The 27515-nt window shown below is 53.5% G+C and overlaps 1 protein-coding gene and 1 long non-coding RNA gene across 3 annotated transcripts in view; both read right to left on the minus strand.

The window, feature by feature from the left end:
• Positions 1-27457, minus strand: part of WIPI1 (WD repeat domain, phosphoinositide interacting 1) — a 31413-nt gene extending 3956 nt beyond the window's left edge. For both annotated transcript variants that reach the window (XM_082441936.1, XM_082441937.1), the window contains exons 1-10: positions 27280-27457; positions 22717-22799; positions 21184-21353; positions 17138-17234; positions 10551-10648; positions 9809-9901; positions 9051-9121; positions 7810-7917; positions 1397-1561; positions 498-605 (exon numbers count right to left, since the gene is read on the minus strand). In XM_082441936.1, the coding sequence (XP_082298062.1) occupies positions 498-605; positions 1397-1561; positions 7810-7917; positions 9051-9121; positions 9809-9901; positions 10551-10648; positions 17138-17234; positions 21184-21353; positions 22717-22799; positions 27280-27359 (1073 nt within the window). In that variant the 5' untranslated portion in view covers positions 27360-27457. The remainder of the gene's footprint in view (positions 1-497; positions 606-1396; positions 1562-7809; positions 7918-9050; positions 9122-9808; positions 9902-10550; positions 10649-17137; positions 17235-21183; positions 21354-22716; positions 22800-27279) is intronic.
• LOC309650508 lies at positions 12158-17131 on the minus strand. The gene is made up of 2 exons (XR_014257602.1): positions 12736-17131; positions 12158-12426 (listed from the first exon to the last, which is right to left on the minus strand). It is a non-coding gene; the product is annotated as an uncharacterized lncRNA (long non-coding RNA).
• Positions 27458-27515: the final 58 nt, after the last annotated feature.

Below are 27515 nucleotides of genomic sequence, written 5' to 3' on the forward strand. Positions count from 1 at the left end.
CTGTCAGTTCCCTGCCAGGTCAGCGTGGGCCAGCCTGACCTTCACCTGCCAATCACGGGATTTCTCATCTCTGGCGTTCAGTAAACCGAGATCGGTCCTGTGCTTCTCCTGGCACGCGCAGGCAGGGGCACCCGGGAGCCCCAGGTGAGGGGGCAGTGGCAGCTCGGGGCACCCTGTCTGCAGCAGGAGGTCGCCCTGCCCTTGGCCGCAGAGGTCAGGAGAACGTCTCAATTCAGTTTGGTACACGGCTCTGAGCGCCTGTTACGTCTGAGGGACCCCGGGAGGAGGAGGGCCCAGCAGGGAGATCCCATTTTGCATGCTATTGAGCCCCACGTGAGCCCAGCACCGAGCAGGGCCCCCTCTGGCTCTGCCCCTGGGCCCGCCCCTGAAGGAGGAAGGGAAGCGAGAGCCCTGAGGCTGGTCGCTCTTCTGGGCTGAGGGGCGCACAACACAGCCGGCTCTTGAAAGGCCGGCTTTCTGAAAACTGGGCTCTTCACCTGTGGGTCTTGATTAAGACGCAGTCTCCTCCATCCTGAGGGTCCAAGTTGTAGATGTAAAGGTGTCCACTGGATGATGCCACCAGGAGCCTCGGCAGCTTCTGGATCCTAAGGGCCAAGAAGACGTGTGCTGGGACGACAACGTACATGGCGGCAGACCCGCTTCCAGGGACGAAGCCCCCCCCCCCCCCGGGAGCATCACCGGCGTCTTGTCCCGACATCCACGAACCCGCAGCCCGCTGACCCCCGAGTCTGGGTTTCTGGTGATTTCCTTGCGTTGTGTCCTAGGGATCTAGCTTGAGGATGACTTCTTGTCTTTGACCATAATTGTGTGGGTGAGACAAAAGGATATGCATACATCCTGCTGCTCTGTGAGGTTCCCCTGCCAACAAAAGCGTCCGCCTACCTGCCTTATGTGTGTCTCTGCCTTTAACAGCAGAAGGAAGGACGCAGGTGCAAAACTGGCCCCTATCTTTGCTGGCTAGTTTTACAAAATTTTTCAAATGTTCGGCTTTAATAGACACTTTTTAATGTCTTAGATAAAACACCTGTCGACCCCATAGGTATCTGGACGTAGACTTTGGAACTAGAGCCTTTTTACATAATTCCGTGAAAATGGGAACTGTCTTCAAGACAGTGTCACTGGAACGAGAGGGTTAAAATTCCCATGGCAGCTTCCAGCTCAGCTTCCCAGCCCCCGGAGAAAGGGTCCCACCAGACGGGAAAGCAGCTGGCCGGCCGCGGGGTGTGCCGCGGGTCCTGACCTTGCGTGCCCTTCTTGGCTCCCTTCTCTTGCCTTTCTTCTAAACCTGTGTGTGTGTCTGGGGCAAGTAAACCTGTGCTTTGGGGAAGCAAATCTGTAATGGTTTGTGCCTGATGAGGGGTGGCGCTGCACGTACGTAGAGAGGGTGCAGATGTTCCTGTGCCCAGAGAAGCCCAGGCGCCCGGTGGCAAAGGCCCTGTCCTGGTTCATCATGTCGGACACCTGGGTGGGGAGGTAGTTGGTCGCAGCCATGAACATCTTTCCCACGTAGCTGGTCCAGGTCGAGGGCTCCTCTGGTTGGCTGGGGAGCAAGGCACAGGCGAGGGTGAGGCTGAGCCGCTCCCTGGCAGCCGTCCAACATCCCCGGCCGACGCCGGGAGCCGCGCTCACCGCAGCGGGAAGGGACTGTGCCCTGGCATGACGTTCCGCCCACCCGAACACTCGGGACGTGCCATTCCGGCCGTACCCAGAGGGCGTCAAGGGCTCGTGTGTCCTTCGGAAGAGCCATTGCCCGGCCGTTAAGAGGTTCCCGGTGCGACGGCCTTCCTGCATTAAGCGAGCTCAATCTGACCATCAGTCTGATTTCTAGGTCCCTGGAAGGGGGCTGGGCAGCGAGTGAGCTGGAATCAGTCCCTGCCCTCTGTAACCTAAGCCCAGGCCTGTTCTGGGCTCACGGAAGGAAAGAACAGGCCGATCTCAGCGTCAAGGCCTCCCAGCCAGACTGCGTGGGAAGCAAACCTCCGGGCACAATGCTTGGACAGGTGTTTGGTTACAGCCCTCGAGCCACCTGGGTGGGTGCTGGCAAGGCACAAAGGTGGGGGGAATTCAGAGGGACCCGGTGTGCCCCCTGCAGTCCCCGCGCCCCATCCTGGGGTCTCTGGCAGACAAGGGGGATGGCTCTGTGGTGAGACGCGGGTGGGCAGGGTGGACACTCGCCTCTGAGCCGAGTGGCCCGGCGACGACCAGGGTGGCCGCGTGCGCCCCAGGCACCCCGGCCGAGAGGCCGCTTGTCCGGGGGAACGCATCCTGGCGAGGGACACGGCCCACAGCTCCGAAGCCCTGGGGCTTGTTCCTCCCTGTGGCCACCTGGACAAACCTCCCTGGGCCTCGAGGGTCTCGTCTGGGGGCGACGGGCGCTTCCAGGCTCCGCCGTCCCCCTCACCTCCTGAGCGTCGTGGGACACACCTGCGCGGCTCGCCCTGGCGCGCTGCGCTGAGGGTGGGGTGTCACGGGGAGGTACTGACCACACCCAGGTCCTGCATCCGAGGCGGGGCGCAGCACAGATGTAGAAGGGAGGAGGCGTGAGGGCCCCAGGACAGGGCCCAGGCCGGGCGACTCCAAGACCGCAGAGGGGGGAGGGGTGGAGGGCGCTCCTTCCCCCCTCACATCCGCCGTCCTCACTGGGGACGACGGGGACCATCGGGTCCCCTGCCCGTGAGAACTAAAGCGGCAGCGCAGCGTGGGGCTGGCGCACGGCGAGTGCTCTCTCATAAGAGGGCGTCTCTGGGGCTGGCGGGACTGAAGAGGCTTGGGGGTGGTCGCCGGGCTGGGCCCCGAGGCAGGTCTGTCTCCGAGCGGGGTGGGGGCAGCAGGAGGAGGTCCCATCAGATGCTCCGGACACGCGTCCGAGAGTCAGGGCCACACTGGGCCGGCGCAGGGGGCAGAGGCAGGGAGGCCTCAGCTCAGGGAAGGTGCGGCGAGAAAAGCCTCGATATCATACGGCGCTTGCTGTTCTTTCTGACTCGCTTCGCTTAGTCTGACCATCTATAGCAATCTAAACTGCGGCCCAGATGAACTCATCTACAACACAGAAACAGATTCACAGACACAGAGAAGAGGCTGGTGGTTGCCGACGGGGAGGGGTGGGCAAGGGATGGGGTGGGAGGGTGGGATGAGCAGAGGCAAACTCTTGTGTACAGGATGGCGAAACAGCAAGGCCCTACTGTAGAGCACAGAGGACTGCATTCCACATCCTGGGATGAACCAGAAGGGAAAAGAATATGAGAAAGAATGTGTGCGTGTGTGTGTGTGTAACTAAATCACTGTGCTGTACAGCAGACATTAACACAGCATGGTAAATCAGCTCTACTTCGGGACTTCCCTGGTGGTCCAGTGGTAAAGAATCCGCCTTCCAATGCAGCGGAAGCGGGTTCGATCCCTGGTCAGGGAACTAAGATCCCACATGCCGTGGGGCAACTAAGCCCACGTGCCGCAAATTACAGAGCCCATGTGTTCTGGAGCCCGCGCGCCGCAACGGAAGATCCCGCGTGCCGCAACTAAGACCCGATGCAGCCAAAAATCAAAAAACCAAATAAACACTATACTTCAACGTGGGTTTGATATCTCTATAGTGATTGAGAAAACAATAATGCAGATTAAATTTCTAACTGTGTTGTGTCTGTAGCCATTACGTTGTGAATGCCAAAGACAAAGAAATATTCCTCTAGTTGTTTGGGAAAAGGGAGGGAGGGAGTGAAGGAGGGAGGGAAGGAAGGGAGGGAGGGAGGGAGGGAGGGAAGGAAGGAAGGAAGGCAGGCCTCGAACGCCAGGCTGGAGGATCTGGGACTTTACTCCTGAGGGCAAAGGGGAATGAAGGTGTCTGAGGACGCAGGGGCACGTTCCAAGGATTAGTCCAGCAAGAAGACGTATGATGGTCAGAAGAGGCTACAAGGAGTGAGACCAAGGAAGGGAGGCCCGGCTAAGGGCGGCGGCCAGAGAGGTGGGAGCGAGTCATCGCTTCATGGACGGGGCGGGCTGGGGGGATGTGGAGAGTGACGGAAGGTGTGTTCCTGGTGACCTGAGACGGACAGAAGCAGGTGAGCCTGGAGGCGGAAGTGAGCCCAAGTGGCCATTTCCCACCTTAAGCACCAATAGGAGACTCGGACGGAGATGTGACCAAGGCAGCGGCGTGGGGTCCCTGGATCCCGGGACCTGGGGGTGGCGGGGCGTCCGGATGGTTCTGCCGCCACGGGGGCCCGAACCCAGCACGACTGAGGACGGATTAAAGCTCCGGCAGGGAGTGGGGCCTATGGTGTAGAGGCTGTCCGAGAAGGGATAGAAACGTCCAGAAGACAGATGACATCTATTTAAAAGCTTAGAGGGCGAGCAGCGTGCTTTGGGGCACGCACACACGGGGGCGGACGCTGGAAGGGCTCCAGGCACAGTGAGGAGCGAGGCGGGGCAGCATCTAGTGTTTCACGCCCCTGCGGGGCCAAGGTTCCAGAGAGGACGCGAGAGCAGCCCCTGGCCAGCGGCCGGAGCCAGGGCCCAACGGTCACTGGGTGCCCCGGGAGGGAGGGAGGGAGCTCCAGACGGTGTGGGACAGAGGCCGGCACCATGTCACACACACACACACAGAGACACAGAGACACAGAGACACACACACAGACACACATACAGACACACACACACAGACACACACACACACAGAGACACACACAGAGACACACATACAGACACACAGAGACACATACACAGAGACACACAGACACACACACACAGATACACAGATACACAGAGACACACAAACAGACACACACGGACACACACACAGAGACACATACAGACACACAGAGACACAGAGACACATACACAGAGACACAGATACACACACAGAGACACACACACAGACACACACAGACACACACACACAGACACACACACAGAGACACACACACAGACACACATACAGACACACACACACAGACACACACACACACACACACACACAGAGACACAGAGACACACACACAGACACACATACAGACACACACACACACAGACACAGACACAGAGACACACACACAGACACACATACAGACACACAGAGACACAGAGACACATACACAGAGACACACAGACACACAGACACACACACACACAGAGACACACACACACAGAGACACAGAGACACACACACAGACACACATACAGACACACAGAGACACAGAGACACATACACAGAGACACAGATACACACACAGAGACACACACACAGACACACACAGACACACACACAGAGACACAGAGACACACACACAGACACACATACAGACACACAGAGACAGACACATACACAGAGACACACAGACACACAGACACAGATACACAGATACACACACAGAGACACACACACAGACACAGACACACACACAGAGACACAGACACACACACACAGACACACAGACACACACACAACGGGGGCCGGGTTCTGTATCTCCCTGAGCGGGTGGAAGGGCTCTTCCCGTGGAAGCCCCACTAGCGGGGGGGAGCCGGCCTCTCGTGGTACCAGGCGAGGCCCAGCAGAGGAGGCCACACCTGGGACACGGAGCTGAGCGTCGCCGGAGTCGCCTCCTGGCGGGGTGAGATGCGGCGCTTTCACGCGGACCCCAGGTTTGGAGACGGAGGCCGGCTCCAGGCGAGACGCGGAACTTCTCTGAACCCGTTCCCTCAGTCGTGAGGCTCCCAGCCCGCGTGCCTTCTGGAAACGCCTGGGCAGCGAGGGGCCGGAGAGTGTCGGGAGGCTCCGCGGGACCCGGACAAGCGGCCCTGCTGCTGAGGCCACCACCGCCTTCTGGGCGTCCCTGAGCTGATCGCTAACACTTCACGCTTCCATTTCCTACAGCGACCCTAGGGGGGTGTCAGGAGACACGCGGTGTCCGAAGGCCCCCTAGGAAGGTGTGAGCCGTGTCCTGGGCTGCGCGGGGCAGGGTCTGGGCCCCAGGGGCAGGCTGGGTGACGTGGCACTGCCACGGCCGAGGCCCGGGTGGAGGAGACCCTTCACCGCTTTCCCGGGAGAAACAGGCCGCGCCTGCACTGGTGCCCACACGACAGCGGGCGGAATCCCTAGGAGGGGCCCCAGGGTGCCACGGCCTGGTCCCCGGAGCCTGTGCCAGCGAGGAGGTCACAGCCCCGTGACTGTGTCACGTCGTACGGCCCAGGTGACTGTGGGGGGAGATGATCCAGACGGCTTTAGCCAATCGCACGAGCCTTAAAAGCAGAGGGCTTTCCCCAGCCAGAGGCAGGAGGGAAATTCAGAGGAATCAGGAGCTTGAGAAGGAATCGGCGCGACCTTGCTGGCTTGAAGGCCGTGTGAGGAGGGCCGAGGAGCCGGAGGCCATCGGGGGGGCAGGGGCTTCGCTGCTGCCACGCGAGGGCCTGAATTCCTGCCGATGACCAGGACGACCCGGAACGGGGAGGGCCCCGAGCTCAGGCAGGCGGCGGGCAACACCTGCACCGCAGCCTCGCGACCCTGAGTGCAGCCCGAGCCCTGCCACCCCGGGCGGCCGACCCTGCCTGGCAGCACCATGGGGCCATGAACACGTGCTGCTTTACGCCATGAAGTTCGTGATGATCTATTGCAGCGGCAACAGGAAACAGACACGCGCACCCCTGGCTGCAGCCCAGCACACGCTTTACGCTGTCGACCCCACTCCTCTCCTCTCACGGGCACAGCAGCGGCCCTGGAAGGATCTCCCAGGCCCTCAGTGCTGGGGGTGACGAATACACGCGGACCCCAGAGACGCTGCGGGGTCAGCTCCAGATCGCAGGGATAAAGCATGTCGCACACGTGTGTATAAAAGTGATGTTTACACTATCCTGCAGTCTAGTAAGCGTGCAGTGGCATGATGTCTAACAAACAACGTGCGGGACTTCCCTGGTGGTCCAGTGGTTAGGACTCCGTGCTTGCATTGCAGGGGGCATGGGTTCAGTCCCTGGTCGGGGAACTAAGACCCTGCATGCCTCACGGCACGGCCAAAAAAGAAAGTACAGTACTTGGAGCCAGATTACAGAGATTCGTATCTGAGCCCCACCTCAAAAAAACTCAATTTGATAAAATAAAAAAAAAAGTGCATTCCTTATTTCTGACCATCATGTGGGCCTTCAGTGAGTCGTAATCTTTTTGCAATGGTAACATCAAAGATCACTGATCACAGGTCACCACGACAAATAGAATAATCATGAAAAAGCTTGAAAAATGTTGAGGATGATCAAAACGTGACACAGAGACACGAAGTGAGCAAAGGCTCTGGGGAAAATGGCACCGATGGACTTGCTCGAGGCAGGGCTGCCACAAACCTTCAGTTTGTAAAAAACGCAGAATCTGCGAAGCACAACAAAGCTCGAAGCGACAACACGAGGTTGGCCTGTGCATCACGGTATTTGTAGCGAGGCTAGCAAACACTCTCTAGCGTTTACTCCGTGCCCGGCACGACGCCGTGTGCCTTCAGCCCAGGCACTCACAACAGGCCTAAGAGGCGTATATGATCATTAATATTTTAGGTTTGGCGGACAAGGAAACAGAAGTACAGACAGATTAGATCACCTGCCCGAGGCCTCGCCGCTCACACGGGGCAGAGCCGGGCTGCAAACTCAGGAGGGCGACCCCAGCTCACATCACCTAGTCTTTGCTGACACTCACTCCCCACGTTGGTGGGGACAGAACGAGTAAAGCCAAGTCCGTGGCGTTGACAGAGAGAAGAAGTCACGTGCGCTGGCGGGACAACCAGGATCTGACTCCTTTAGTGTAACGAGCGTTTCGTGTCCTACCTGCTGGCGAGGTGCTCCAGCTTGAAGATGTGTACAGTCTCCGTGTTGCTTGAAGCACAGAGGAGTTGCGAGTCCATGCTGAAAGCCAGAGAGCTGATCGTCACGTACCTGGAAACACAGCCACACAGGGATGGGTGAGCCCGGGGAACGAGGGTAACAGCCTGAGAGTACAAAAGTCAGCTCCACGTATATGTGTAAGAACACCTAGATGTGTCCCGAAGAGTTTGAGCACAGGCAGACCTCGTTTTATTGGGCTTCGCGTTAGGATGCTTCGCAGATACTGCGTTTTTTTTTTTTACAAACTGAAGGTTTGTGGCAGCCCTGCCTCGAGCAAGTCCATCAGTGCCATTTCCCATACAGCCTTTGCTCGCTTCGTGTCTCTGTGTCACGTTTTGATCACCCTCAACATTTTTCAAGCTTCTTCATGATTATTCTATTTGTCGTGGTGACCTGTGATCAGTGGTCTTTGGTGTGACGACTGCAAACTGATTACGACTCGCTGAAGGCTCAGGTGATGGTCAGCATTGTTTAGCAATACAGCATTTTTAAAATTAAGGCATGTACATTTTTTTTTTTTAGACTCATGCCATCATCGCACACTTAACAGACTGCAGGATAGTGTAAACATCACTTTCATAGGTACGAGGAGACCAAGAAATGTGCGTGACGCGCTTTATGGTGATACTGGCTTTACTGCGGTGGTCTGGGATGGAACCCACGCCATCTCCGAGGTCTGCCTGTGTTTTCTAAAACCCCTTCGACACTGTATCGTTCATACTTTGAAATTAACACCGGAAAGAGTCACACTGGGTCGCTTCTCAGGTGAGAAGAAACCAAGCACCGCCCCTTCCGGTCACGTTGGAAGCCTTCCGTCTGCGAGCCCTACAGCGGATAAGACCCAGACCATCACACTTCTCTATTCCGCGGGGGGAGGATCCGCAGTTACTTTCGGGCCGCGACTCCCTCGCCCGTCTCAATTCTCCGCGACGGGCCGCCCTGGGGCGCGTCAAGAAAGGGCTCCCCAGGCTGGAGGCCCGGGTCACAAAGCCCCCCGGCTCTCAGGCGTTCTGAGTGCTCAGCGGGGCCTCTAGTCAGTCACCTGAGAAAGGACCATCATCCCCCCTCCCGGGCAGGGCGAGGGGCGCACACAGCCCCTCTGTCCGCTCCCCGGACGGCTGCCAGCCGTCCGCCGCAGGACCCCTGGGCGTACTCTACGATGGGTTTGTACGACGAGCACAGACCTTTTCATGCCTCTCCGAAACTCATAGAGCTTCTGCCCATCGGGAACCGAGAACACCCGGATGACAGTGCCCTGGAAGAGAAAGCAGGTCGGCGTTTCGCACCGTGAACGGCTTCAGGCAGACACGTCCCTTTGGAGACGAGCCTGTTTGCTTGGCTTTGAGCGTCTGTCTCAGGAGAGGAAGCAGCCAGGGCCGTGCACAGAGGCTCTACTGCGTGCACGCTGCATAAACCGTTCTTGGAAGGCGAGTAGAACAGCCTCTGTCTCCCTGCCCCTCCCCACGCGAGCCCAAGGCGCTGGCGCGCCCGTTCAGTCTGCTCTGGCCCCCGCAGACATTCAATCTCTGCCCGTCAAAAATACACCTGTTTTCCGTGGCATCTGAAATTCAACTCGATCACCTTCCCTGGTTATTCCAGACGGAAGATGTCAGTCTCTCCTGCTAAACAGCCAAGCATTTTGTTTCTACTGTGTTTATCGAACGCGGCATCTCTCCGTATCTGTGATGATGGGCACGCATGTTCCTTTATCAGACCGCAAGGTTCTGGGCAAAGCGGCTTGTGCCCTGCACAGCAGAGGCCCTTGGTCGGCCGAGTTAATAAATGCAGCGCCTCACGCAGGGGCCGGAAGGCCTCCCTCCGGCGTGAGGTCTGAGCGCTGGGGTCACCGGGCCCCTTCCACCAGCTCTTTGGGGCCCAGCGCCCCCGGCACCCCGCCCCCCCCTCCCCCAGCAGGAGGCGGGCGAGCCCCTGAGGAACTCACTTTCTCGGAGGCGCTGGCCAGTCTGGAGCCCGAGGCGTTGAAGGCAATGGCGGCCAGCGCCCCCTCGTGGGCAGCAATGGTGCAGACTGTCTTCTGTTGGCGAAAAGGAAAACGGAGGTTGATGCTGGGGCAGAGGGAGGACGCTTTTCGTCTCCTCTCCCTCCTCCTTCCTTCCGAGACACCCTCCCTCCTCTGCTGGGTTCCCTGTTTCCCTCTTTCCACCAGGCCGTATGCACAGAAGCTGCACGTCGCTTCCCGGTGTATCTAGAGGCTGCTGCAAGGGCTGCTGCGTTTCTGTCCCTTTTCCTGCCCTCGGGGAGATGGGCGACCAGCCGCGTGGCCAGTGCGGCGATGTGACGGTGCTCTCCGTGATGCGGCTCTAGGGCCCGGCTTCCTGCAGCAATCCTGCCCGCTCTGTGAAGCTCGGAGAGCAGAGGGCAGGACATGGGACACGGCTGCACGCTGTCGCAGGCCGCGCCACGGCCCGGCAGGACGCACTCAACCCCGCGATGGCCCCCAGCTGCCACGGCATCTGTCCGGGCCTGGCAGGCTGCCTTGTGGCTACGTGGACGGACGGCGATGAGGGCAAAGGGCATGACCTTCCCGTCCACACCCCACAGCGGTGGCCGGAGCTGCTTGCGCCTCTGCACCTCGCCCCCCGGCCACCGAGCCCGCCCCTCACCTGAAACTGACCACGCGGCCCGGCAGGGGGCTGGGCCGGCCGGGGTCACCGCCAACTCACCAGGGCGTGTCCGTCGTAGAGCACGATCTCGCCTGTCGTCCGGCTCCCAGGATAGGCCACGTAGGAATTGGAATGGTTGATGGACAGGGCACACAGACCTGGCGGAGAGCAAACCGCACGTGAGAAGCCGGCGTCCACGCCCGGGAAGGGCATCTGGACACGGCACCACCACAGCGCCACCTGCTGGCGAGGGGAGGAGCGGCCCTGCAGACCTCGACTCCCAGTTGATTCTTCTAATCCAAGGACCCTGATCAAGTAAATTCCCGGGACGACCTCGTGACTGGACACTGACCGTGTCCACGCCACAGCTGAGAGGCCGGAAGTGAGACTATTTTAAACGTTCTTCTTCGCACTGTGCCCCAGGGCCCTGAAGCAACATCTACTTCTCTTCCAATTCCGTTACCCTCTGGGCTACAAGCGCCTCACTGCAATAAAGGGCAGCTTGTGGTGGCCTTTCTGCAGGTGATTAAATGTCATTTCAAATTGGAGGGTGGGGAGGCTGGGTGGCTTGAGGGGAGGACCTATTTAGAAATTGTTTCAGAGCCAAATGTCCTGCCTCGATAAGGCAAATGGGCGCCTCCAGAGGGGAAATTCACTTGAGGGCAGTGAAGACGGTGTGTCTGCCGTCGGGACAAACTAAAGAAACAGGACATGTTGGATTTAAGAGGCTTCAACAATATTCTGGAAGAGTAAACACCAAGTCAAACCACTGAACCAAACCTAAGCCATTTTTATTTACATGGGGATTGAAGGGGCGGGGGAGGATCCTAATAGCATTTAAGAAAAGGATTTTCACAACAATGGTTTCCATTCATAGGCGTGTACGTGATAGAAGTGAATTCACGGAATTACCCGAACCAGAAGCATTACCCGAACCAGAAGCATTACCCGAAACCGAAGCATTACCAGAACAGGAACTTCGACATCAGGCAAGAGAGGCCCTTTTTAAATAGAAAAGGTAACTTTGTTACAAGTTAGTCTGTTAAATGGGTTTCTTGTAAAAGCATAAGAGAAACTTCAGATCAGGCTAAAATGGACCTGACCCTCATCTGTTGGGGGCAGAGCAGAGGTTAAAACAAAAGCAAACATCGAGAATAGGAACCAAGGTCCGACCTCCTGCTCGGGCTTTGCCGAGGACCCACCAGGCTGTGCCCTTATCACCTGCCAGGCAGCTGTGGGAGGAGGGTGACAGCCCAGCGCCCTTTCCTGCAGGCTCCCTGCAGCCCTCTCGCCTGTACAGGGTCACCCGGCCTTAGAAGAGACCACTCATGCCTTCTCAGTTTTGCTGAATGTTACACCCCCATGACTTATTTTTTAACTGAAAGTTTGTACCTTTTGACCCCATTCAACCATTTCACACCTCTCTTCCCCCTGACCCCCAGCCTCTGGTAACCACCAGTCTGTCCTCTGCATCTGTGAGCTTGTTTGTTTTGTTTGAAGATTCCACATATAGGTGAGATCATATGGTATTTGTCTTTCTCTGCCTGACTGAATTCACGTAGCGTGATGCCCTCAAGGTCCATCCACGTCATTACAGTGGCAAGATTTCATCCTTTTTTATGGCTGAGTAGTATTCCATTATATCTATACGCCACACCTTCCTTATCCACTCATCCATCGATGGACACTTAGGTTGTTCCCATGTCTTGCCTGTTGTAAATATTGCTGCAATGAACTTTGGGCTGCAGATATCTTTTTGAGTTAGTGTCTCCATTTTCTTTGGATAAATACCCAGAAGTGGGATTGCTTAACCATAAGGTAGCTCAGTTTTTAGTTTCTTGAGGATCCTCCACACTGTTCTCCACAGCGGCTGCACCAATTTACATTCCCACCAACAGTGCACGAGGGCTCCCTTTTCTCCACACCCTTGCCAACACTTGTCTCTTGTCTTTTATTTATTTATTTATTTATTTATTTATTTATTTATTTATGGCTGTGTTGGGTCTTCGTTTCTGTGCGAGGGCTTTCTCTAGTTGCGGCGAGTGGGGGCCACTCTTCATCGCGGTGCGCGGGCCTCTCACTGCCGCGGCCTCTCTTGTTACGGAGCACAGGCTCCAGACGCGCAGGCTCAGTAATTGTGGCTCATGGGCCTAGTTGCTCCGCGGCATGTGGGATCTTCCCAGACCAGGGCTCGAACCCGTGTCCCCTACATTGGCAGGCAGATTCTTAACCACTGTGCCACCACGGAAGCCCTTGTCTTTTTGATAATAGCCATTCTAATAGGTGTGAGGTGACCTTCAGAGTTGTATATTAAAATGTAAATATTTCCAGAAAGGAAGGAAGCTTAAACTTCTTCAGCTAACATGGAACTTCCTGTAACACCTAATGGAGAGTGAGTTGACATGAGATTCTGACGAGAAGGGACGAAGGATGGTGGCGAGGGCAGGTACACCCTGCCACGTAACCACATGCCTGACAGCTCTGCCTCTGGCTCGCGCCTCGGCCAGCCCACCTGAATGTAGCCAAGGGGCCGTGCGTACCAACCTTTGCAACTTAATGAAGGTCCCCAGAAATGCTGAACATGAGCCCCTTTGGCTTCCTGTGGTCCAATTCTCAGACAAATCCACCCAGCTCTAAGAACGCACTTTATTTCTTGTGAAGCCCTCAAAGTGGGAAGACTTTGCTATAGGCTTGGACATTCCTGTTCTACTCGTCTTCTGTTTCTGTCACAAGTGTCCCCTGAAACCCTTTATAGGAAGGGAAGTGAGCCTTTTCTTTTTTTTCTTTTCTTAAATTTATTTATTTAGTTATTTATTTTTGGCTGCGTTGGGTCTTTGTTGCTGTGCACAGGCTATCTCTAGTTGCGGCGAGCAGGGGCTACTCTTCGTTGTGGTGCGCGGGCCTCTCACTGCGGTGGCTTCTCTTGTTGCGGAGCACGGGCTCTAGGCGTGTGAGCTTCAGTAGTTGTGGCTCACGGGCTCCAGAGTGCAGGCTCAGTAGTTGTGGCGCATGGGCTTAGCTGCTCCGCGGCATGTGGGATCTTCCTGGACCAGGGCTCGAACCCGTGTCCTCTGCATTGGCAGGTGGATTCTTAACCACTGCGCTACCGGGGAAGTCCCAGCCTTTTCTTTGATATTATTTTATAATAAAAAAGTGATAGTATAAAAAATTTGTAGAGCCCAGAAAATATAAAGAAAGAAAAAAAAAAGCACCCATAATTCTAAAACCCAGAGGCTTTTCACTATGCTCAGTATTTGAGTATATTTTCTTCCGGCCTTTTTCTTTTTTTCTTTTTTTTAAATATAAGGAGTTAGGTTTTGATGTGGCTTTTGGACTTCAGACTTGACACACATTTTCATAAATCATGGTCAGCTAAATTCCACTGAAATGGTTTGGCTGTAATCCTTCTGCAGCTGGAGAAGAAAAATGCCTGATTTCCATTCAAGAACCAATGGCACCATTGGCTGGAATTACAAGGAAATCCTGTGATTCTAAATCATTCTTACCTTGGTATTTATAGTATTATATGTCAAAATTAAAACAAGTTAACAGTGATTTATAAAATGCAGTTCCCTCTGGGTTGATTAATGGAATATGCTTTCCAGTTTTTAAAAATAGAAAGGAGAGAAATCGTCTCTGTACTTACAGATGCTCTATGCTACCATTTACCCCACCTGCATTACATTTTCAGAAAGAGCGCTCGCTGGGGAATAAACGGCTACTCTGTCCCATTATACACATTGCTGTGTGGTGTAGACTGCTCCCCCAATACTCCGTGAAAGCCTGTAAGACCGACAGCATCCCCAAGTTCTGCCGTTGGCGGATTTTTTTATGGAGATTTCCACCTTCAGCTGCTCAGGGCACAGACTGCTGTGCTAGCAGGAAATTAACTTCGAGCCCCATCTGGCCAAACCCTTTAAAGGAAGCAGCCTGCAGTCTCTGACACAACAGGAATGGGCATGACACAAACAGACAGAAGGAAGGAAATTTACAGCCGTGGCCGGTACTGAGCGTGAAGCAATCACAGGACTCTGTATATATCACGTATTCGTAGTTCACAAAGTCAAAAGACATTCAGAATTTGTGTGGCTAAGCCAGTCAGCCAAGAGGCCCCATCTCCCTGTGCACCCACGAAGATTCATCAAATCAAGGGCCAGAGTTTCCATCTTACGGTTTTTTGTTCAGAAAATACATGAGAGGGTGGGAACAAATAAAGGAGACTCCTGGCCTCTGAGGATCTTATCTTCGTGGTTTTGGCTGCTCAGAGTCTGCTGGGGGTCCTTGAGCAAGGGACGGGTCATGTCACTGCAGGGAAACTCTGACCTGTCCCGAGCCTGCCCTCCTGGCTGGAGATGGACATGATGCATGGAACCGGCCGGCGGGTGAGCCTGGCCGAGCCTGGCCGAGCCTCGTGTGCCCAGCAGATGGGACTTTGCTCTCACCCCCTCCCCGCCCTCGGGGAATCCTCCCCATAATAACTCTGTGGGGTAAAAAGGATCGTCCCCATTTTACTGAAGTCGGAAGAGCTCAGGGGAAGCTGAGAGGATGATTATAAATGTCAGGATTTGAAACTGTCTTGGCCTCTCTCTCCAAAGAACGTCAGAGGTGTAATGAGACACACGTTTTGGTCTTTCAGCCCATCCCTGGTCTTTCAGAAGGAAAGGCTAAATCTCTCCCCCAGCCCACTGGTAATGTTTACCTGAGGACGCCTCCCATCACCTCTAAGTTGTCTTGAGATAAAACGATTCCCTTTGTGAGGCGCACACATCCTAACAGGAAGCACAAATGGCCCTACACCTGCAAACCTCCTTTCTCCCTGTTTAAACTGCAAAACTGAGGCCATCAGTGCGTTTTCTGAGCTAAGACAAATGGCTGCATTTGCTCCAAGTTACGAGGAGACGGGCTTTTCGCCGGAGGAACGGGTTTGGCCCTGAAGGCAGGCAGCACCATCCCCTGGGCGGAGCGGCTGACGGTGTGACCGCAGGAGTGACGGGGGCTGGCGGCTGCCCTGGCCCGTGGGGCGCCCGCTCGAAAGGCCGCTGGCGGTGCCCGGCTCCCCTCCTTTCAAAGAAACGGAGAGTCACAGGCAGCTTGTGAGCTTTCTGCCCACCTGGCATGTCCCCTGCCCCCCTGAGATGTCCCCTGCCTGCCTGGAATGTCCCTGCTCACCTGGCATATCCCCTGCCCCCCTGAGATGTCCCCTGTCCAAAGCCGCCAGGGTCCAGCCCAGGCCCGCGGCACCTGTGGGCTCTGCTCGGACCCCACTCACCTCCCCCGCCCTGTCAGAAGAGCACATCTTCCTTTCAGCTGTCACCCCCTGGGTCCCAAACCTTCCAAAGACACCAGGGCACTTGTGCACCATGTCCCATGGGTCTGGGGTTCCTGGTGTGTGGTCTGTACCTACAGTGCCTGCTATGGTCCCGGGCACGTAGCACGTCTGCAATATACACTTTTCCAGATTAGTTCAACCTCTCATTCCGGAAAAACAGCACAAAACAAAACTAACCCCCCACCCCCATCCCCGGCCACGGTTCCTTCACTTACCACCCTCCACCTCCACTTGTGAAACAGGCTTTAAAGTTTTCTCTCACAGAGCTTTCTAACGGCCTTGATGGCTGTGATCTTTTCAAATACAGTACCGTTTTGTCAGGGCTGAAATTTTAAAGCACTGAAGGCAACAGCAAGGGCCATCTGTATAACTCAGATGGAGAGAAGGAAATGAGGCCAGAGGAGGAATTACTGCCCAGCAGGCCGTGAGCAGGTCACCGCCACAGACGCCACCCCTGTGAGACGGGGGTTACTATTCCATTTTACAGGTGAGGAAACTGAGGCTCAAAGAGTCTAGGTGACTGAGGTCGGGCCACAGGGATCTTGAAACTCAGTGAAAGTCAACGAATTAGAAAACTGCAGTGAACTGAAGCAATCATTTAACGACACTAAGCTGGAGTGCGATTTACAAATACTGCCCTGAATCATTAGACCCGCAAACTGTTCTGGTTTGGTGGCTCCTGTCCCACCACACAACTTCCTTCTCGTTTACTTCTGCTGCCAGGTATTCACAGAATGTCATCGTCTGCCATTTCAACCTGACCAATCCCAGCTGCTCCCATTCTTAAATCAGGAAAATGTATTAAACAGTGTTACATCTGAGAATTTAATACAGTCCAACCTCCTAGCATATCACCCACGTAGAGAGAACTGTCTGTAACGTAAGAAAACACATTTCTTTTCAGTTTGGATTGTCTGTCTCCTGGTCAGGTAGAACCCACTTTTCATTATGACGTCTGCTCTATACTGAACAACCAGCAAAGATAACTAGGGGTGAACACCTTGCAACGTCAGAGGCAGGACATCTCCTACATGTCTGCCTAAATGCTTTGACACGTTTGCTGAGAACGGGTCCCAGGGAAAAGAAGTTTCTCCCAGGCTACAGGGAAGGTCACACGGCCTTCCTGCAGGACGCATGGCTTAATAAAATCTGAATCTGCCGCCGTTAAGACAAAGCTTCAAGGCAAACACCACAAAGATTTACAAAGCAATGAAGGACAAACGCTGCTTCGGGTTTTCAATTTGGGTGGAAACACAGCTGGTGCAAAGGAGCGCCCGGACACAAGATCTGGGGGCACCTGGTCCGGGCTGGGGCTCACCTGTCGGGTTTGGAGGAATATCCAGGATGGTCTTCAAAAGCTTCATGTCCTTAATGTTGTGAATGTAAATGGACTCCTCCAGGCAAACGAGCAGCCTCTGAAATCACACAGACCCATCAATCTATCGGGGCTGATTCCTCGAAAAGGGCCCGACCATCCCGAGATCACTCCTCTTTCCTGTGAATCCTAACTCGATTGTAAGCCGAAAGGGGTAGGAATTTTCACGCTCAATTTGAAGCTTACGTTACGTGCGCACAACCGCGTATATATCACCATCCACCTGGACGGAAGCACTGAATACAGGATCTTAGGAAATTCCACGTAGAAATTGAGATTTCCTTTTGATTCTATTTTTTTTTTTTACTTTTCCCTCTCCTCAGTCCAGGGAATCCTGGACACTTCCTGGTCAGACTCCCTTTGCCAGTGAAGACACTTTCGGGTAAACTTTTCGGTTCCCCTTCCCATCAGACGGGCCCCCTTCGATGTTCAGGGCCGAGTCCCATCTTGTCCGGATGTGGGTTCCTTGGCTCCCTCTGCATCTCCCGGGGATACGTTCCCCCTCCCCAAGTGACGGCCAGCTGGAACTACGATCCACCCAAACGCTCGCCCAGACCCACTCGTGCGCCCTCGCTCCAGCCCCGGCGAAGGGAACCCGAGACACCCTCCAGCCCTCACGGGACACCCCGCCCAGCGCCCCTGCCCCGCGGTCCCCCTGGGATGGGCTCCTCTCCCCGGGGCTCCCCCTCCCCAGTGCCCGGACACCCTTCTCTTCTTCTTCAAAGGAAACTTGTCAGATTTCAAGTCTCTTTCCGAGGGCCCCGCGGAAGCAGGCCTCGGGGTTAAGGTGTCAGGTGCCTAGAGGAGCAGAAAGCCCGGCTCAGCACAGCGCAGGTGCCGGGTGCGAGCGCGGGGCCCTTGGGAAGGGGCTTTTGGTGCAGGGTCTACTGCCCCTCCACAGCCCCCCCTGCTCCTGCCGCCTCGGCTTCCTTCAGGCCGGCGCTTCTCAGACTCCGATGAGCGCCTGGTGTCCCAGGGGCAAGGCCTGGGCTCTGCCTGGAGACCCTCGTCCAGGGGGGTTTCAACACGGACCCCAGACGTGAGGACCACTGCTCCCGGGCCAGATCCTTTCATCCCAGGGAACAACTCTTGGAAGAGAAGGGACCTTACTACCTTAATACTACTAAGAAGTGGTGGGTTCCCCTTCTGGGAAAAGCCTGCGATGCTGTTTTCCCAGTAAGACTTTTCCCAGCTCAGAATTTTTCGGGAGACTGTCACTTGAACCAAGCGGAAAGATAACATTGAAACACTTTTCTCAGGTTTATTTAAGGCTCTGTGGCCACAGCGCTGGGTGCAGAGGGGTGATAAAAAAGATTCTAACAGGGTCTCCAAATTGATGGCATATATCAGTGCTTCTCCGTAAAATATACAGTCCCTGATTTACCGCACCGCTTTGCCTTTCGCCTGCACTTGCTACGGTTTGGACTAGAGTGTTCTATGCTTGTTGATGTTTGTGGGTTCGGGTTCGCTCCTGTGTCCCCGCCCCGAGCCCCACGTGCGACCCCAGAATTCGGGGTCTTCACCGTGCCCCTTCCTGCAAGGGCGGCCTCCACTCCTAGCTTCTCTGGCCTCGTCCGCATCTTTCCCACCAGCTCTTACAGCACCATCTGCTCTGTGGTCCACTCGGCCGGAGGTCACCCCCCCCCCCAAGGGAAACACAGAGGGAACAGTGAGGGGCAAAGAGGAGGCACTTCGTCTGTGTTTCACGTGAGGACTCGTTCCTGGTGTGACCACAACCCTGGCAATGGCTCCCTTTACTAATCAGTCTCCGGTCTCAGCAGAACCCTGGGCTGGCCTCCAGCTCAGCTCATTCCCTGTCACCCTGGCTCTCATCTACTTGTCTAGGTCCTAGAAGTAAAAACTCCTTTTGTCAACTAGGGAATTATTTACAGCGTCTGCCCTTGGAGGCTTCCATCCAATCAATCTCCATCTGGGTAACGAGGGCCCCTCGGAACAGATGGTCAAAGAACTGTGGACATTTACAAATCCAAATACATCTGGTTTATTGTCTTTATTCCACAGAATACCTTTCCTCTATTAGTAGAAGGGGATTAACAGCAACTAAAAATGAAACAGATCACAATTACTGAATATTCTTCCTTTCTACAGATTCAGAGGATAATAGGGGTTTTCTTTCTTCTTAACTCCCCACACAAATCTTGGACTTTTTTCCTGTTTTTCAGAAAGGAACTGCACAGCCTGAGGACCTGATGAAATAGACAGAGCAGCCTCTATTTTCACGTCCTCCGGGGGCGGGGGTGGGGGAGCACCAGGACCCTGGCCTAGCAGGGAGGGGACTCTAGCAGCCCCGTAAACCAAAAGTGAAGTCCCAAATCTGAATGTTTTTAAGAGAAGCAAACCCCGAAGACTTCCCAGACCTGTTTCAAATCATCTTCTTAGCAGAAGAAATGCTAAAGGAAGAGAGCTCTGCTCGGCCTGGGGTCCAGTTGGCTTGGCTGTGAACAGCGGAGAAGTTCTAGGTGCCGTGATGTTCTTTAGGAGATGCGGCAGGGGAACTTTGAAGTTAATGAGTGTTTTATTGAGGAGGGGGCGGCACCTAAAGGTTAACAGTCCCATTTGCTGATGAAGATATCAGAGAGCAAGCAAGAGACATTATACAAATAAATACCGTGGATACCATTTGAGGGTTCTGATCATTACGGGATATTTGCCTAAACAGTCTTAATTTTTATACCCTGGCCATCAACGTATGCAAAGATAAAACGTCCTGCAAAGAAATTTAATGTGCAACCAAGAGATTTCAGAGACAGCACTGGAGCCAAGAATTGTGCTTAAAAGCCTTCAAGTTGAAAACCCTCAAACTGCCTTTCCCTCTCTTGCCAAGAACTGGGCTTATCTTCTTTATCTCCGGCTACTCCTTGCTTTTAAAAAACGTCGTATTCTATTTCTCAGGCCATTTTCTACCGCCCTGCTTTATACAGACTTGAATGGATAGGCAGTCAAAATAGTGGATCAACCCAAAGAAACAATCTCTTCCTTCTCATAAACTTAAGACAGCACTTTGTCTCATTTGTTTAAAAAAAAAAAAAAAAAGTAAGCACTTAATAGTTTAGGTACAAAGGAGAAAATGATGTCCTCAGTGAAGGCAAGGACCTCCAGCACCCTGGGAGTATTTAATTGAATACACAGATCTGCTCTGTCATATAAAGAACCGATTTATTTGTTTTTGTATTTAATAGGCAGCCAGGAAACAGATATTCACTGAGCATTTTTCTACCGGACACTGTCTTTTCTACCAGGCCTTACCGTAGTGAGTAAAATGGATACAGTCGCTGCCCTCAATGGATTTAAAATCTAATAATTCAAGGGAAACTCGGCGAATACCCCCAAATGCTTATTTAACAGGAACTTACAGTTTTCAAAAGAATGTATATTGCACGTTTGAGATAAGACTAACCCTTCCTCCAACAAAGAAAACACCACCAGAAACGTCTTCAAGGGTTAGCCGGGAGAAAGAAAAGGAGCGGCCTGGGACTCGGTCCCAGCAAGAGGAGGGGCAGTTTCACCGACTTTAGGGCTTCAGCACTAACCCAGGAGTCCCACGCTTTCTCTCCAGGAGCTTATTCTGACAGGAGTGACCACCAGCCGGCAACGAATGCCACCATCTAGGGCCCAAACAAGAAGGGCGTCCCTCTGGTTTAAGGTGCCCCTGCAGTGGCTCACGGGACAGATTCGGAGCCAGGGTTCCACCCAGCCTGGCTCCAGGGGGACCGCGTTCGCCTAGCCGGTGGCGGCTGTTTGAGAAATCACACCAGGCGGAAGGACCGGGGCCCGGGGGCCGTCTCACCGCCTAGACAAGTGTGTGCGGCGTAGACTCAAACCACGTCCATAATCCTCGGCCTGAGTTTTAAAACCCCCGACAGAGCTGGATGCTGGCGAGAGATGACCATCCCGAGAGGTGCTCCTCTTTTTCCTTGGCCCCCAGCGGCGGGAGCCTTGCGACCCGGAGGGACGCCCCAGCCCCTTACCTGCCGGTTCAGCCTGACGGACAAGACGTTACTGGAGTAGCCGTAGCTGCAGATCTCCGTGCCCTTCTTGAAGTGGTACACGTTCATCTGGCGCGGCTTCGTGCGGCTCACCACCACCACGAGGCTGCTGGAGAAGAGGCGCTCCACGATGCAGACGTCGGGGATGTCATCTGCGGCCGGGGGGGGGGGCGCACACGTCAGCCGGCGACCTCCTCGGGGTCCTCCCCCCCCACCCCCGACCGCCTGCCTGCAGAGATTCCCCGCCCCTTCCCTCGACAGTGAACTTTAACCCGTTTCCCAAGTTCCCAAGCCCTTTCCACCATCGGCAGTCAGGCAGACCCCGGCGATCAGAACATAAAGCCGGGCTTTCCAGAACATCCCCCGATGCCCTCCGCGGCTGGAATCGCAGCCCCGCCCCCCGGGGCCGCTGTCCTCTCCGCAGAACATATCTGGGAGGTTTGGATCAATCCACTCTTTCTCCACGAGAGGTTTCAAAGTGGTAACTACTCTGCCGGGAGGCTCTGCTTTCGGAATTCTTCTGGTGCCTGTTGCCGAAAGGTACAGGTGCCACCATGCTGGGGGAGGGGCGGGGCAGGAACACAGTGAATTCTGTGCCTCGTGCCCGTCTTGCTGTGCCCCCTGACTCTCTCCGGAATCCCTTTCCTGTTGATAATACCCCGGACAGCTGTGCTATGACCGGGAAGTCCTTCTGCGCCCAGGAAGAAGGTAAATCAAATCAGGAAGCCTCTTGAGCGCCTGTAGACAGGAGGCCTCCGTGTCTTTCTGGGAACGTTCTTTTCACATGCCTGCCTTTCTTGGGCTCCAGCAAGTCCCATAGGGAACAACGCGGGACAGATACAGAGCAGAATCTTCACAAAAATGTTATAATAAAAATAACATCTTACAAATGAATTGGGAGCCTAAGATATTATTTGCCAAGCCACTTTCTTTCCAGGGAATCCAGAGTGTGTTTTCGTCAATATGATGGTGGCATAAACAACAACCTTCCCTGAGACAATGAGAGAGGCACATTTCTAAGCTGGACTTGTTTTTAATATTCACAAGAAGTACTTCAATGTCTTTGATATGGACTCTGTGAATGGGAGACTACTGCTTTATTAAAACAAGGAAAATACTTCCATGACTGAATGAATGTTACCAATAGTCTACAGTGCCAATAAAAGGGCAAAAAAAAAAAAAAAATCGTAAGTGAACTTTCAGTTCGACAGTTATAAAAACTGATGACCGTGCATATGAGTATACGAAAAAGTGTCAACAATACAGTTTCAAAGGATTTCTTAATGTAAAAAGAGAATGTCACTTAAGCTATTGCCAAATCTTACTAGTGTTTCATGGTGGTGTTTTTTTTTTTTAAAGCAAGTGGAAACAATGATTTATATTTAAATCTGAAAAACTACTGACTCTGTAAGCTTGAGGGTTAGTGGAGGGAAACGCAGAAAGCTGAGAAGCGCCCCAGCTTAGAGTCTAGAGGGCGGATTTGGTGCCCTGAGATTCTCACACACACACACTTACTGCTTCCATGGACGTGGTCAAGCTGCTCCACAGAACTCAAAGAAAACAGCTTATAACCAGATTTGGTTCCAATCGCGAGGGATCTGTGAAGGCAAGGACAGCCTGGGAATGACAACAGGTACTGGGTCCAACCATAGGTGGGTCTGAAGAGAGACACCCTCCGTCCCTCGAGCCTCATAGGGGACAGATAAACATACAGCCTCAGGAGCCGAGACATTTGATCACTTTCTAGACGGTGAAGCAAGCATGCCTTGTCAGGTGGGCAGGTCCAGTCGAAAGGAAGAAGTCAAAGACAACTACATACAAGCATGTGAAATGGTTAAGAGACCTGAAACTGAATGGGCTCTATCGTCAAATGAAGTGTCAAACCCACCAGGGACCATGCTTTCCCAGCTGGGCAGAAATAGGAAAAATGGCATGTTTGACAATATTCATCACAGTGGTACCAAGAGGTAAATTATTTTTTTTCTTTCCTTCCTTCCTTCCTTCCTCCCTCCCTCCCTCCCTTCCTTCCTCCTCTCCTTCCTTCACTTTCTTCCTTCCCTCTCTCCGTCCTTCCTTCCTCCTTTCTTTCTTTCTTTCTTGCTTAAAAAAGAAATACGTGGGGCTTCCCTGGTGGCGCAGTGGTTGAGAATCTGCCTGCCAATGCAGGGGACACGGGTTCGAGCCCTGGTCTGGGAAGATCCCACATGCCGCGGAGCAACTGGGCCCGTGAGCCACAGCTGCTGAGCCTGCGTGTCTGGAGCCTGTGCTCCGCAACAAGAGAGGCCGCGATAGTGAGAGGCCCGCGCACCGCGATGAAGAGTGGTCCCCGCTTGCCACAACTAGAGAAAGCCCTAGCGCGGAAACGAAGACCCAACATAGCAATCAATCAATCAATCAATCAATAAATAAATCTTTAAAAAAAAAAAAAAGAACTACGTGATCTTAGAAGACACAGTAGGTCATTAGCAGGCAAAATTTAATAGATGCTTCCTTCCATCACTTTCCATGAAAGCATCTCAGATACTTTATACCAGTGGTTCTCATCCCTGGCTGCACATTAAACTCACCTGGGAAGTTTTAAGAAAAATACTGATGACTGTCTACCCTGCTCCCCCAACCCTGTGCTTTTTATTTAATTGGACTTCTTTCTTTCTTTTTTTTTTTTTCAGTTCAAGTACTTTCATGGGCAGCCATGGTTGAGAACGCTGCCTTATCCTCAGCTCCACAAAGCCAGCACTGCCACCTACCAACAGAGCAAAATCTAAACCTTATCTGGGACAACGGGGGCTAAAAGAATTTTATCTTTTTTTTTTTTTTTTTTAAATTTTTTGGCCGCGCAGTGCAGCAGGTGGGATCTTAGTTTCCTGACCAGGGATCAAACCCACGTCCCCTGCATTGGAAGTGCAGAGCTTTAACCACTGGACCGCCAGGGAAGTCCAGAATCTTGTCTTCTTAAGTTGTCGCTCTTCAACCGATAGATACAGAGTGTGCACCCAGGTTTCCTTGGCCCCAGGATGAAAGCAAAGGGGTCAGTTTTGTTCGGCAGCTGAGAATTCCTATCCAGCTCTCTCCCGCTTTGCCCTCAACACCTCAGCGATGACCGAAATCTCACCCAGAGCACGCTCGGAATAAGCCCTCGGACCCTGAGCCCTGGGAGATGGGGCGTCGCGGCTGAAATGGACCTTAAAATGGTCCCACGTAGGCCTAACAAGTAGTCCAGCTCCCTCATTCAAGATAAACGTGTGAAAAGGTGAGCTTCGCTCTTCACAGGGAGACAGAGACTAAAATAAGCAGCTTACTGCTACAAGCCTGGATGGCCAAGGCTCTTGTTTCACTAGCCTAAAAAAGAGAAGGTCATATGATTCTCCCTGGAAGTTTTTTTTTTTCTACCCTCACATTTGTTCTTCCCTGGGATGGCACTTGACTTTTAATCAGCAAGGTGGCTGCTTATGCCGCTTCGCCCCCCGCACCCCCCCGCCACAACCGACCTGCTGAGCAGCTAACCTGGGGGGTTAGACGTTTGCATCAGGCAACAGTGCGCTGAGAACTGGGGCTTGCCTTCTAATGACAACAAACTCGAAAGGCCAGCCAGCCGCATCTTACAACTTCAAAATATACATAACTCCATAGGGATCACTGCTCCTAAACCTTCTTCCCATAAACTTTTTTCACATAAATATGTGTGCATTTAGTTGCAAACCAAGGTTTCTAAAGCTTGCAAGTAAGGGGAAAAATGTTGTAATTAGAGTCTTATAATATTAACCAAAAGATCTGGCAACTTAAAATAACTTTCAAACATATGCCCTGCTCCACACGAATTTTAAATATGGGAAATGGCAGTGTGATCACTGTTGTGCTTTAAATGGTTGACCAATGACCACAAAAAACTCTGAATCAAGGAATTCAGACTAAACCCTTATTTCATTCATAAGGCCTTTTTGTAGGAAGAAAAAAAATTCTCATCACCTCTCATGAAAATGGGATTTGGGACAAATACATACCACGAATCAAATGAAAAAACACACCCAAATTGTCTGGCACAGGGCCAAGCATGAAGGATGAGTGAAGACTGCTAAAGGTTAGCTGTCTTCTAACTAACCTTCTCCAGAAAAACTGGGCCCTAAATTTGGCCTATACTTATAGAAAAAGACACGCTGACACTCCGAAATGTATTCGGCAAGGGGCTTGACTTATTTTAAAATCCAATGTCATACCCTCTGAGGCTCAAAGCAACTGACTGTGACAAAAACTTTTATTTATAGGTGCGACAGAGCTGCCCAGCAGAGCCAGGAAGACAGAACTGACCGTAGGGACTAAGGAAATTAACTTCCCAAGCACCCTACGGTTTTGAAAATAACATTCTTATCCAACTGCTATAGAAAGCTGGGACTTACCTGGAGTAAAAATTAACATCCCTTTAAAAAAATGTAATAAACAATGCTACAAAGCAGAATTGAGAACATTTCCTACTAAGAAGCAAACTAGCTAGCTCCCCTCCTTAACCTGCTTTCAACTGGGAAGGCAAACGCCCAGGCATTTCAACAGCCATCCTCTCTTGCAAAATGTTTCTTACAAAACATCAGAAGTGTATCTAGAGCATCATTTTTGTAAACTGTGGCTCTCAACCCATGAGAAAATAATTTAGTTAAGTCACGAATGGCTTTAAAAAAAAAGAAACACAAAATACCAGAGGGTATTGCACACATTGAGAGTAAACAGCATGTTGTGAATTGCTTTTCAGTGATATTATACATATATATATGTGTGTGTGTGTGTATATACACACACATCTATATCTGGATATTGGGTAATGTTGTAATATGTATTTCTTATTGTGGGCTGTGGTCAAGGAAAGCTTGAAAGTCCGTCCTCTAACCCAGTTGTCCAGCTACTGGATTACACGATTACACATACAGCTTTTTCGAACAAAGGTATATTGTTTGGCATAGGGTGTTTTTAAACAGAAACACAAAGGGAATGGAAGCCAGGGTTGCTTATGGTACACGATGGCCTTAATTACACCACTGAATGTTCAGTATTAGCATAGCCCAGGCACAGACGGCCAACACACACCTGAAGCCGACTCCAAACAAGGAGCACAACAGAGACTGGTACAGCAGGAAATGGGAAAGTGGGAAGAGGTCATCACGGCCTAATGCTCTGCGTGCACATTCCAAAGAGATTATTCCATACGGTGCCCAGAGCTGGCGTCTAACAATCCCATGAAAAGAGGTAAGGGAGCAGGAGTTTTCTTCTAAGGGACATCTTCCAGATGTCTGAAACACAGTTCAGCAACTCCCGGCTCTCTGGCCAAAGTCCCAATGGGAACATCAAGGTGAAACGTTAAAAATCCAGTCAAAAAGCAACAGAGTGGAGCTCGTGCTTCTCCCGGAAGGCAGCCTGGGCCGGGAAAGGGCTCCGGACTCCCAGGAGGCGGCCCGGCCTCTCCAGTGGGCTACGTGAAGACACACTGAGAGCAGTGGAGAGGTTCCTGACACCCAGATCCGGCGGGCGAGGTGCCCTGCGCTGGGGCTGGGACCGGGGCTGGCCTGGCCGCAGGGATAGGCTGCCTCTGAGTCATTGGCCCTGCCCAGATGCCACGTTGAGATGCTCAAGGACAAATGGGAAAGTTTTTCCTGTACTCCCATCTTCCTGGGCCCCAACTACCTCGCCTTGGGTCAGCTTGCAACTTCCCCGTCCTCTCCCATCTCCTTTGCTTTGGCCTCTGCCCCTCCTTCCCCAGACCCCCACTTTGGTCACTACCCCGCCCCCCCCGTCCCCCCCCGTACCTTAGCCTCCTTCAGCCCCACTCCCCCGCCTAACTCCCTCCTTCTCCCCCGGCCGGGCCCTCCTGGCTCTCGGCCGGCAGCGGGCGATGGGGCTGCTCAGCGCCCTCCTGGAGGACGGGGAGGCCGAGGGGGCGGTCCGGGGACCCGCACCGGTCCGGGCAGCACCGGCCGTCCGCCGAGGCCTCTGGGGGCGTAGGCCCGCGCCTCCTGCACAAGTTGCCAACTGGACGACACCCCCGATCGCGACTTTTCTCCCCCACCTCCCGGCAGGGCAGGCGCCTCGGCTTACGTGCAGTCCTGGTTGAAAGAGAAGCAGCTGAGCGCCTCCTCGACCCCGCCCGAGGGGCCGTCTGCGGCCCCGGCCTCCATCAGGGGCTCGACCCGGGAAGCCGCCGCTCCGAGCGGGCGACAGCCACCTCAGCAGCCCGCTGGCGCCGGCCCCGCGGGCCGGGTTGTCCGCCCCCTCCGCCCCCTCCGCCCCCGGCCCCGCCCTCGGCCCCGCCCGGACCCCGAGTCGCCCCGCCC

This window comes from Balaenoptera physalus (genome assembly GCF_965194825.1).
Source record: "Balaenoptera physalus genome assembly, chromosome: 20".
Lineage (NCBI taxonomy): Eukaryota > Metazoa > Chordata > Mammalia > Artiodactyla > Balaenopteridae > Balaenoptera > Balaenoptera physalus.